General features: G+C 35.1%; 1 protein-coding gene across 1 annotated transcript; it reads left to right on the top strand.

Annotated features, from left to right (window-relative positions):
* Positions 1-9,196: 9,196 nt before the first annotated feature.
* LOC110775214 (BTB/POZ domain-containing protein At5g03250) lies at positions 9,197-12,996 on the top strand. The gene is made up of 4 exons (XM_021979814.2): positions 9,197-9,489; positions 10,825-10,894; positions 10,976-12,244; positions 12,480-12,996. Exons 1-4 carry the CDS (start codon positions 9,431-9,433, stop codon positions 12,993-12,995), a joined length of 1,914 nt encoding a protein of 637 aa, XP_021835506.1. The 5' UTR covers positions 9,197-9,430; the 3' UTR covers position 12,996.
* The last annotated feature ends 121 nt before the right edge of the window (positions 12,997-13,117 follow it).

The raw sequence follows: 13,117 nt of genomic DNA, 5'->3' as shown, positions 1-13,117 counted from the left end.
TTTCATTATCAATAAATAGAATTTATGGAAAGGAATAAATAAGCCATTTAAAATTTCTTGATCATAATTAAAATTAAAAATGCTTTCTGTATTTTCCTAATTGTTACGCGTGTTCCTTTATTTTTTAATTCTAGATGTCTCATACGGAGTACTAATAGTAATAGTTAATGGTAATATATGTAATAGAAGAAATATCTCCAAAATAACAATTTTTTCTCAGCAAAAAAGAAATCTAGAGACTCGCCTATCTGGTCCAATATTCTGAATCAAAGAGAGATTCTTAGAAAAGGTATAAGGTGGAAACTAGGGAATGGCAACACCATTAATTTTTTGAAAGACAATTGGGTTGGTCAATACGCCTTGGCTGAATTTCCGGGTTTATCTACGAATCTTATTGACAATAGCAAGACGGTAAGCTTTTTCATTGACGAGACTAAAAACTGGGATATTGCAAAGTTACATTCAGTTCTTCCTCCTGATGCGGTCCAATTGATTAGAGGGATTCCTATTCCTGTGAACAACCTTCAGGATATTCCCATCTGGGGCTGCACAAATTCTGGGGATTTTTCAGTTAAATCTGCAACCTGGCTTGCTCACGACCTCCCCAAAACTGACGACAAATGGAAGTTTAGATGGATCTGGAAGCTTAATTTAGCTCCGAAACTGAAATTTTTCCTTTGGCAAATCTGTCATAAAAGTCTCCCAACTAACGAAACGCTTTTCCATAGAAAAATCATTCCTACAAATTGCTGCCCAAGATGTAATCAAGCTAGCGAAAATTTAGACCACCTTTTCCTCCATTGTGAACACTCAAAAAATGTCTGGACCCACAGACTCAACAAAAACTGGCTAGATTTCACCTTCCCGATGATCGATTTTTTCAAAACTCTAGACTACCTCAGACGAAACCAGGTTGCTCTTCGCAAATTCATCAACCTATGCTGGATTATCTGGAAGGAACGTAATGCCTTAGTTTTCTCCAACACTAAGGTCTCTACTTGCCGCTGTTTCTTCAGAGCCCTCAATACCTTTAAAGAATGGGAATTCAGAATCCTTATTGACTCTCATCAACTTAGAGGTACCCATTTCACCACTCATTCTACTACTCCTAACCAATCCTCCACTCCTTCCACCATCCTTGTGAGGTGGTTTCCGCCTCCCACAGGCGCCTTCAAACTTAACTTCGATGGTTCTCGCAAATCTTCGTCAGCAGCAGAAGGAATCATTATCAGAAGCAGCACCGGGACTGCTATCGAGGCTAAGGCTTTCAATTTCGGCAACTCTCAAGTCTATATGGCTGAAGCCCTGGCCCTCCACAAAGGAATCCAAGAAGCAATAAGACTAGGTATAAAGGATATTCACATCGAAGGAGATAATCTTCTAGTGATTAACTCTTTAAAAGGTACTTGGAAGCCCCCTTGGAAACTACAAAACATTATTCATGACAGCAAGATTCTCCTTCAGCGTTTTGACTCAGCTCACATCAATCACATATACAGAGAAGCAAACAGAGCAGCCGATTGGATTGCTAATGTAGGTCATCTTATTTGTAATCCTATGTGTATTTCCCCGAACTCCAGCCCCAAGTTAGATGAAATTGTACAGAGTGACTACTTAGGCTACACCCTTGTGCGAAGGGGTACCTAAATTCCTTTTCTTACCTTTTAAAAAAAAAAAAAAAAAAAATGTAATAGAAGACAAGTTATCGGACACGTTATATGAAAACATCATCATAATTTGCGAGTTTTAGCAATTGGCTACGGGTGTAAATTAGAATTGGATAAAATGCAGTTGCAAACTGCAGTGGACTAATAGGTGACGTTGTGATGAAGCAGGGAATCTAACGTGGACCAAATTGTTGGTATGCTTCCCCACATAGTACAAGTGTACAACAACAACTTCCAAATATTAAAATGTTAAATATTAATTAGCTGTTTGTAGTTACGCCCAACATGTTTAATCCACTAGTTGAGGGAGAGGGAGACTAGTAGAATGTAATGAGGGGCACTCTTCACAAACCAACAAAATTCTCCTTTACTCCATTATTTCTCACCTGTGGTATAATTGTCATTACTCCGGACTGCACCTGCCTGCGGGACGGGGTTGGTCAATGTGGGACGGGTTGTATTTGCTTAGTTATAAGTTGACCTACTATTTGGGCTCCCAATTGACCAATTGGGCCATCAGTCTAAAGGCTCAATGACCTCAACACAATAACATAACAGTCATTTACCCTTTTAAAGGCTATTCAGCCACCAATAAGGCTCAAGGCCCAACGAGTAATAAATGACCTATGGGACATTTATTACACAAACACTATAAATAGGCCGTCAAGGCTCACACCTCAAGGTACGTCCAGTTTTATTGCCTTAAGACTACTTTCTAGAGAACTCTCTCTAGAATCCGAGCATTGTTTTTACTTAGGCATCGGAGACCAGTTACATTGTTCATTGTGCATGTAAATTCGGACACAACTCTCACAAGCAAGCTAAATCTTCCACACCAACGAATAGGGCCTTCATTCGAATCCCATTATTTCTTCACCGGAACAATTTGGCGCCGTCTGTGGGGAAGATATTTCATAGCCTTGAGAAATCAGCCATTTTTGCTATAAAAATGGATAACAATAAAGTCAGCATTCATACGGACTCAGAGTCCGAAGCAGAGGTGCGTCCACGATCGGAGGCGCACCCACGGTCAGAGGCAAGGTCACAGCCGAGCAGGGCTACCACCGCAGTGACTTACAGACCTTCAATCCCTACGCAGGAAGAGCTCGCCGCGGCCATAACCATCATGCAAAACTTCCTCTTCAACGAGAAAGAGCAAGGCCTGGCAAATGACCGTCGCGAAGAGAGGAGAACTAAGCGACGAATGAACCTATAACCGTCACCTAGTGAGGAAGTCGCAAGGCCTGACCAGACACTCCCACCCTTGACGGAAACCCATCTAACATCAAGGTGGGTGGAAAATACGTGGGACACACAGAAAACGGCTCAATAGCAACCAGAGTGGTTCAGATCGCCCACTCCCCAAGTTTTCCGAAGCAAAACCACCAGTTAGCACACTCGGATCCGAAGCTCGGTGCTCAGCAGGTTGAGACCATCGATTCACGAGAGGCTGGGTGAGTCAAGCAGATCCAGTAGCCGGCCTGAGGCCAGCAGCCGAGCAACGAGCAGAAGAAGGAGGAGGCAAGATCGTTCCCCTAGCCCCCTACGTACCCCCGAGCGTTCCAATGCAGGAACCTCGGCGAGTGGAGGCAATAGAGCAAGGCTAGGGAAAAGGATCATGACCCCAACATCCTCCCCGTTTGTAGAAGAGTTGGTCATGGAAGAAATCCCAAAGGTTAGGCTGCCACCGCATCTAACATTACAACGGAACCACGGATCGGAAGGACCACGTCATCTCCTACGAGCAGCAGATATTCTTGAGCCTCCATTTCGAAGCTTGTTGGTGTAAATACTTCCCAACCACGCTAACCGGAGTGGCAAGAGAAGGGTTCAGATCGCTGCCGAAGGGATCGATTGACAGTTTCAAAGATCTAAGCGAGAAATTCTGTGTGCAATTTGTAAGCAACAATCACCCCGACCGAACCACCGTCGAACTGACTGCTATACAGCAGGAGGGGGGCGAAAGCTTTCGAGACTTAATGGTCAGGTTCATGAAAAAATCAACCAACATTCCAAATTTGCAGCCCGATGGGGCAATCTTTGCCTTAAAGCACGCGCTTCAGGAGGGGAAATTCCGTGACAAACTCCAGATTAGTAGAAACATGGATAAAGAAAACATATATTGGACGAAATTTGACAAAGGAAAAATCGCAGAGAAAAGGGTGAAACCTTGAAATGTGTAAATGGAGAAAAAGCTATGTGAAAAGGCTAAGTTATAATTAAAAACAGTTGTTTCCATTCATTTATACACGTGTAAATTAGTTTTTTTTTTCTTTTTAAGCAGTTTTATTATTATTTTATTGACTTTAACGAAAATCAAACGGTGTTAACAAATAGCTTATTCCATCCAATTTGAGGGACTAAAATGCTTATTTTGCAACTGTAGGGACTAAACTGCTCTTTTTGGCAAAGTTTAGGGACTTTCAGTCCTATTAGATCGTGAATATAATAAAATATGGATAAAGTAAGATAAATGTGTAAAAGGTGGGTGGGTGTAAGAAAAAAAATGAATAAAAGTAAGAGAAAATAAGTAAAATATGGTAAATATTGTAGAGTAAGAAAGGTAAAGTAGTAAAACTTTTATATCCAAAAATAGAATAAAACAAAGTGTAAAGAATATAATGAACCATACTAAAACGAAAAACGTAAAGATTTTTTAAAACGAAAGTTGTATATCATAACATAAGTATCTAGAAAACCATATACGAAGTATTCATTTTCCAGCACGTAACCCTACATAAATTGAGTCAAATGTTTTTTGACTCATCCACGACCATAAACTTCTCATCTTCACCAGCGATTTCAGCGACTAACTTATACATCTCATCTCTAACCGGTGTTATCGACGACGTACAACCGTCGATGTATTCGGGATTTCAAATTACCCATTTGTCTTGTGTCGACCCAATTTGAAGCTAACAACAATCTCAACATCATCCCTTGTTGCACCAACTTCTCGGTGAGCGGTGGTGCAGTAAACGGTGGAATACATAGGAGAAAAAAAGGGGAGGAGAGAGGAAGAGGGATGACCGGGTTTTTCTTCGATTGAGCTGAGCTGCGAGACAAGGAAGGAAGCAGAAGGAGGGAGCTGACGGTGAACGCGGTGGTGGTTAATGGCAGAAGGGAGGGAAGAGAGAAAATAAATGGGTGGGTTATTGGGTTAATGGATAGGTTAATTAGGTTTGTTAATGGGTGGGTTTAGTATAGGAGTTAATTAGGGATTAGTTGAGTTAATTATATGTTAATTGGGTTGATTAGGAGTTGATGACGTCATCAAGGGTATTTGGTGTATTAAGTTTTGAATTAGGGGTATTTGGTGTATTATGAAAAGTGTAGGGGTATTTGGTGAATTTTTTCAAACCTCGGGGGCATTTCATGAAAAATCCGTTTAATATATAGTATTGATAATACTACATAATATCTTCAATCAGATGAACCAAAACAAAAATCATCTACATTCACCATGAGTACAAAAGATCTATGGACCCCCACTTTGGGGTAAATCACCAAACTAATATGTATATAAAAAAGGTATACAAAATATTCGATATGCAACGATCATAACTTTGTTTAAAATGAAGTTTTTATTTGATGCAATTGTTATGGCCTTGTTAGTTTCAAATCTTTATATAAATGTCATACTTTTTGTCAATCAATTAATTTAACTATTATGTAAAAGAGCATCTATCTTTTTTCCCCAAAACTACATTAGGCGTTGTATGGTTAAACATATTTTGTTTGAATTGATCTCATGTGGATTTATCTACAGTTTTCTTATCGAAACTTATTTTCTATGAAATTGTCTGGGAAAAAACATACGTATTTAAAAAACTTAATTATCCAAATTTATTTTATCTAAGTTTGTCTTAATTTAATGTGCTAGAAAATATGTAGAACGAAACAAGGTACTCCCTCCGTCTCTTTTTGTTTTTTACGTTTGATGTTTTTCACGCGATTTAACGACTATTTAATGTGCATTGAGATTCCTCTACTTTTTTACTTAAACAAGAAAAATTACGTTTATTTATAATGTTTTCACTTTTATAAAAAATCTGACATTGGGAAAATGAGAAATATTTAATGTCCAATGAATTTAATTGGTTAAAATAATATTTGGGCACAAATTTTGATAGAATATTAATGCATTATGTGATAATATAAAAGGAAATGTAAAGAACAAAATGAAACACCCAAAATGGAATACGTAAAAAACAAAAAGAGACGGAGGGAGTACTAATCTGTTATTTAAGGAAAATTTGTGAATAACTACATTTTACTTTGTTTTTTTAAACCACTACCTTAAACTATATTTTTGCGTTGGTAACAGTACCATTTGACAATTTTCTCATTTTATAAGCAAGCTATCTCTTTCATTTTTGAACCATTTTAAGTGATTCATAGTTTATTTTTCTGCTTTTTCTGTAAGGATTTCATAGAGACTGATACTTCAAAACAACTCATTTGATCTTTAAATTAACAAAGATTTTAGAAGTAAAAAAAAAAAAATTATCATTCATTTGAACCTTCATCAAATTAAAAAAGCAAGGTTGAACTCTATTGATTGTTAGTTAATTTGTTACATAAAGAAAGAGAATGAACTTTGAATCACTTGAAACAATTAAGAATTATACATCTTCGTTTTAAAATAAGAAAAACTTAAAGTGGCAGTGTTTCCAACTCAAATGCATGTTTAAGATAGTTTTTACAAAAAACTAATACAAAAAGCAATTGTTCGCAAAATTAGTACTACATCTGTTTCAATATGATATTTAACTTTCCGTTTTACTCTGTTGATATATTTTACACTTTTCTTTATTTTGTATTTGGACATGAAAAAATTATTACCTTACTTACCCAACAATTTTTACAAATTTTCACTCACTTTTTCTTACTTTATCCTTTTATTTTTTCTTACACTCACCTACCTTTGTACACATTTTTTATACTTTATCGATATATTATTATATTCAACCAAGTTTTCTACTCTTGTCTTTATATTTATGCAAATAGTACCGATAAAGATTTTATTTTTGAAATGGAGATAGTATATAAAAGGAAGTTGTTCTCAAAGTTTCCTTTAATTTTTTTTAGGAAAAATTGATATTGACAGTTCCAACTATGGCCGTTTAACTTTTAAAGGTCCCAACTTTTGATTATTCTAGAGTGGTCTCAACTTTAAGGTGTGTTTTCCAAGAATGGTCCTTTGGTTTATTAAACTATTAATTAAGTTGATTTAAGCATATCATACTGTTCCATTTACTTCATTTAATTAAAAAATATGATTATTGCACGAGAGATATGAGTGTTAATTAAGTTATTTAGCACTTAATTTTAACTAAGGGACCATTTTTGGAAAACACTCTCTATAGTTGGGACCACCCTGACATAATCAAAAGTTGGGACCTTTTAAAGTAAATCGGCCATAGTTGAGACCGATAATATCAATTTTTCCTTTTTTTTAAAGTTTCTATTTAAAGCAAGTTCATGATGGATACCGTCTCAGCTACTTGCTAGGAGTTATTAGTATGACATACAAATCTAGAAATATTAAATTTTCTTTAAAATCTAAATAGTTTTTGATATTGCTAAGAGGACAAGCTAGTGTCACAAGTGGACAACCATACAACAATAAATACATAAATAAATAAATAAATAAGTCCAAAACAGAGCTTTTCGAAGATACGAAGAATAAACCTTTTTTATTCAATTTATTAATATCATTGTTTCGTTTATGGTGGAAAGTCAAACTATAAACTAATTAATATGGTGTTAATCACTCTGATAATCATCGTTAACCCCCTTGCACGAAGCGAAACGACATTCCTTTCAAAAGTGAATCTCTACACGTAACTCATTTCAAATTAATATAATTAAATTAAATGAAAAGTTGAAAATGACTACGGAGTAATGGAGTATGCATGTATGTTGTGGCTAATAGATCATTGGAGTTTATCTAAATAAAATAAAATAAATAAATAATTGGAGTTAGGTTTTTTTCTCGTTAATTTTGTGTTGACTCAATATGGTTTTGTTGATGATTAACTAAAATAATTAACTAATGTGGTTCTAAAGTTGTATGGAGCTACATTATTAAATGGAAAAATGTGGCCAAATCATCAAGGTCAAATATAATATGTTTGACGAATGCACTTGTGGTTAAGTCCTTCTTAAAGACTACCACCTTCGCTTCGGGCAAAAGTTTGGCATAAACTGAAAAGAGTGAAAGGATTTGAAATTAATAAATTAAAAATAGAAAAAGAACATATTATATTCATTACTTTATTCGATTGCTTGAGACCGCATAGTATAAACAGGAAATTATACTTTAGAATAAAGCAGCTCTGGTAATCTTTTACTTTATTTTAAGCCTAAATAAAAGAAATAAGAGGGACGAAAAAAACTGCACTGAGAAAGAAAAAACTTCCCCACTTGCTTTTCTCGGAGTCCTTATAGCTGGCTCAGCCCGTCTGTCTTAAATCATTTTTTATCCCAATAATGAAAAATCTGGATTTTGGGGGTTGATTCCTCTCACGCTAAGAGGCCTATCAGAAGCCATTTTTGTGGTACTAATCGAGACCATTTTAGCTGAGATAAATTGTTTTAATATCGTGAGATGTAGCAAATAAATGAAGTTCCTAATGACAACTACAAGAAAATAAGTTTGAGGAGGCGTTTGGTTTACAAAATTTAGATATCAGATATGGGTTTAGAATGCCTAAAACCCCCACCTAGTGTTTGGTTTGCAAAATTAGAAAGTTTTTAAACCCATACCTTAAACCCATGAGGTATGGGGTTTAGAAACCTTGGGGGAAGGTGGGTTTGACCCATACCATTCCTCTAGGTATCAAATAAAACGGGGATTAATTTAATTTATTTTTTTTGAGTTATAAGTTGATTTCCATTGAATAGAAGGGTAATAAAAATCTTTATTTTCTTATTTTAGAATGATCTTAAGCATTTGAGGCAATTTTTTTTAAAAAAAACTGAGGGCATTTAGTGAATTCACAAATTCTTATTTATAATGGGTGTACAATAAATATTGTACACCGGGGTAAAAGTTAACCCAAAATGCTTAAAAGTTAAGTTTATATATGTAAAAGTTGTATATTTTTAAGTGATAAATTTTTTCATTTTAGTAAAACTTATTTCTTCAAAATCACTAATAATGTATAAAATTAATCATTTTACCCTTTAAAATATTTATCTATCAATTTTTTTATTAATATAAAAGTTAATCAAAATTAGGTTAAAGTTACAAAAAAAAAGGGTTAAAGTTATCTTGGTGTACAATAAATTTATTGTACACCTTGTGCGTGCAAGACCTTTTGTAATAAATTTTGTTATTTCACGCGCGTCACGCGTGTGTGACAAGAAGCTCCCCGTTCCTGGATAGGACAATATTAATTACTGCATTATAGTGCTTGGGGATTTAATTAAAAGTAATTAGTTATGGTAATTCCTAGGATTAAGGTTTTGGTAGATCAAGCATCCTATTCCTATTGAATAGATGAATTCTTTGCCTGACCTTTTACCAACCTTAAGACTCGCAACTTGTTAATCTCATTTAGATGTCTTCTATGTTGTATTATTTCTTTTTTTTTTTTTTTTTATGGTAGGAAATTAAAAATTAATTACAAATAAAACACCCCAGTTTTCTTTTGCTCTCACTCATTTTGACATTTGCTTATCTTTTTTTTTCTTTCTCTCTATCTTTGTTGTTCAGTTAATGGTTAATTAGTGTGTTCATCATCTCTAGATTACACATGGCATGCATGAGAATTGGGTCTAAATCGGACTCGTTACGTCGCGAAGGCCAAGCTTGGTATGTTACCTCCTTTCACCACTTGTTCATTTTCCCATCTTTTTACTTGTACATTCTAAATTTCTCTACTGTTTCATTTCACGGTCTCATGTACCAAGGGATGGATTATGTAAGTCTATCATCTTGTTAGAATAGTGAGAGTGATGGATAGCTCAGTTGGTTAGAACTTTCATCCCGGTTTCAGGTGATCTTGGGATCGATTCTCATCCCCGTCCTTATGACTCATTAGCACCAAAAAAAACAAAACAATAATCTTGTTAGAATAGTGCACATATATGTCCTTTGATGTGGAACGAATACGTCTGGAAAACCCATAATTCTTGTGAGGTTTTCATGGATGTGCGTATGGAGAAATTGTCTTCTAATTAATCACTGCATAAACCCTTTTGCCTCAAAGAATTTACTTGGTAAATTTATCAATTTATGTATCTTTGTAATTTATATTGCCGTTGTGGTTCATACGCACCAAAAATAAAAACAAAAATAAATAAATTATGCATCTCTTTTTCAATGCTTTTAATCTTTAAAATCGGTTTGTGTACGGATTTCGAGGCATTCGACCTAAGATTTTAGACAAATTCATCTCTCTAGCTAGGGAAAAATAGCTTGAAGTTGTTCTTCAGGGAAAGGGAGGATCTGGGAATTTCTATTTCTATTTATTATTATTATGATTGTTGTTGTTTTCTTATTTATTTTCTTGTTGTTGTCCCGAGTATTTGTTAAGACAAAAGAGGTTATGGCTTTTTCATCAATTGTAACGACAACTATTTATGATAATGTACTAATAGAAGGTAATGAGTTAATTACAATAACACATCAAATATTATTTGTATTGATTTGTGCTTCTTATACTATGGAGTAACAAATCACAACTGGTTAAACATAATTGAATAATTTTATACGTATACTATTTAATTTTTTATTTAAACAAGATAAATTACGTTTATTTATAATGTTTTCACTTTTATCAAAATTCTGATATGGGGAAATGAGAAAATTTTAATGTCCCAATGAAAAAGTATGAGACATTAAATAATGACCCAATGAATTTAATTGGTTAAAATAATAGTTAGACACAAATTTTGATAGAATATTAAGTCATTTATGTGATAATATAAAAGAAATGTAAAGAACATTTTGAAATAACCAAAAAGGAAAACATAAAGAACAAAAAGAGACGGAGGGAGTAGTACGCTAGTTTTTATAAAGATGATAGATGCATATTCATGATAATAAAAAATAGAAGACGAAATTTGATTTGTTTGGTTGTAGCATTAACCAAAACTAAGGCTCCATTGTTATTGGTTTGATAGTTTGATTACGATTTATTTTCAGGCATTGTTCATCTGGCTTAGCAAGTGATGTTACCATTGAAATCGGAGAAATATCATTTCACTTACACAAGGTAGTACCTTTATCTTAATAGGAATGTGAATTGTGTGATATACTCATTTGTATAGTTTACTTATAATTTAAAAATTGGCAGTTTCCGTTAATCTCAAGAAGTGGGCTATTAGAGAAGAGGATTGAAGAGTTGACAAGTGAAGATGGATCAAACTGCGTAGTGAAACTGGATCAAGTACCTGGTGGATCAAAGACATTTGAAGTTGTTGCCAAATTTTGTTATGGAATGAAGATAGAGATTAATTCCTCCAATGTAGTATCACTACGATGTGCAGGAGAATACCTTGAAATGAGTGAAGAATATGGAGAGGGAAATCTTGTTGCCCAAACTGAGGCCTTTTTCAGTGAAGTATTCAGCAGTTGGACAGATTCAATGCAAGCTCTTGTGACGTCTGAACAAGTTCTCCAACAAGCTGAGGAAGCTCATGTTGTTTCGAGGTGCATAAACTCTTTAGCTATTAAAGCATGTTCAGACCCAAGCTTATTTGGTTGGCCAGTTAGTGGACAACTTAAGAATTCCAAGGAGAAGTCTCTGTGGAACGGGATTTCTTCTGCAAACAAATCACACATTACTAGTACTACTACTAGTAGTAATACTACTACTGCTGCTACTGCTACTGCTACTGCTGATGATTGGTGGTACGAGGATGCATCTTCTCTTAGTTTTTCACTTTATAAGAGGCTTATTAAAGCTGTTGAAGCAAGGGGAATGAAACCCGAAAGAGTTTCTGGTTCAATCATGTTTTATGCTACCAAGAATATTCCTCTTTTCAATAAACAACTTGAAAATGATACTGCAAAGCAAGGATCAGAGGCTTCCACTGCTCATTCGTCTGAGGTTGACCAAGGGAACCTTCTTGAAGATATAGTAAATCTACTTCCTGCACAAAAAGGCGTTACACCAACCAAGTTTTTTCTTAGATTACTCAAAACAGCTATCAACTTACATTGCAATCCTCCTTGTTTGGAAACTTTGGAGAAAAGAGTAGGAGCACAACTAGACCAAGCCACTTTGGTAGATTTGCTTATTCCAAACACAGGATATGCGTTGGAAACTTTGTATGATATAGATTGTGTTCAGAGGATTGCTGATCATTTCATGAAAATGCAGTTAGGTGTATCAGAAACATCTTCTCCAACAACAGCAGAAGATGGTGTGCACTTGATAAATGCATCTGAATCTATTGCTTCCATGACTTTGGTGGCTCAACTTGTCGATTCTTATCTTGCTGAAGTTGCCCCAGATGTCAATGTTAAGCCTCCCAAATTCCAAGCTCTTGCTGCTGTCATTCCTGATTATGCAAGGCCTAGATACGATGCTTTCTACCATGCTGTTGATATCTATCTCAAGGTATCATCTACTTCCCTTTTCCGTCTTCCACAAATCACCACAACATAAATGCAATTTAGATTCTTCAAAATACTTTTCTACTACACTTATTATTACTTACTCTGCACCAAAATGTTTCAGTTGTAAGCATCTGGTTCGTGAAATAGCGGATAATTCATTCTCTTCATATATTGCACATATCACATAATCTCAAGAGTTCAATACTTATAATTTCTTTTTGTGCTACTTATTACAGGCACACCCATGGCTCACAGAGTCAGAGAGAGAACAAATTTGCAGGTTGATGAATTGTCAGAAGCTGTCACTAGAAGCCAGTACTCATGCAGCACAAAATGAAAGATTGCCACTTAGGATGGTAGTCCAAGTCCTTTTCTTTGAACAACTAAGGCTTCGAACTCAGATCTCTGGATGGTTTTTCTTATCTGATAATGTTGATAGCTCGCAAAATAGGGATCAGGATGAGATTGTAGACCAGGATCGAGCTTTGGTGGTTGCCGGTGACGTCAGGAACCGTGTTTCTGAGCTTGAGAAGGAGTACCAAACTATAAAAAAAGAAATACAGAAAATGGCCAAGACCAAGAAAAAATGGAGCATATTTTCTAGAATGTTTGCCAGACCAAAACCGCGAGCTACTGTTCAGTTGATCCATCCAAAACCCGCTCTTATAAAAGCGCAACATTCATCTCTTCTCAAAAACCAAGAGTTGGAAAATAAAAAATTTCCAGAAATAGAAAATACAAATCAAAATTAGAAGGGTTATCATTTTGAGTTTGCTTCTTTTTTTTGCTTGGCTAAATTAGTTGGAAAGACTGCTAGTTTCTACAATTTTTTTCTTGTTATTTATTGTGTTGCAGAGTTTGCTAGTCATCACCT

Source organism: Spinacia oleracea, chromosome 5 (genome assembly GCF_020520425.1).
Source record: "Spinacia oleracea cultivar Varoflay chromosome 5, BTI_SOV_V1, whole genome shotgun sequence".
NCBI classification, from domain to species: domain Eukaryota; kingdom Viridiplantae; phylum Streptophyta; class Magnoliopsida; order Caryophyllales; family Amaranthaceae; genus Spinacia; species Spinacia oleracea.
The sequence above is the reverse complement of the archived record's forward strand: the minus strand, read 5'-3'. Positions and strand labels throughout refer to the sequence as shown.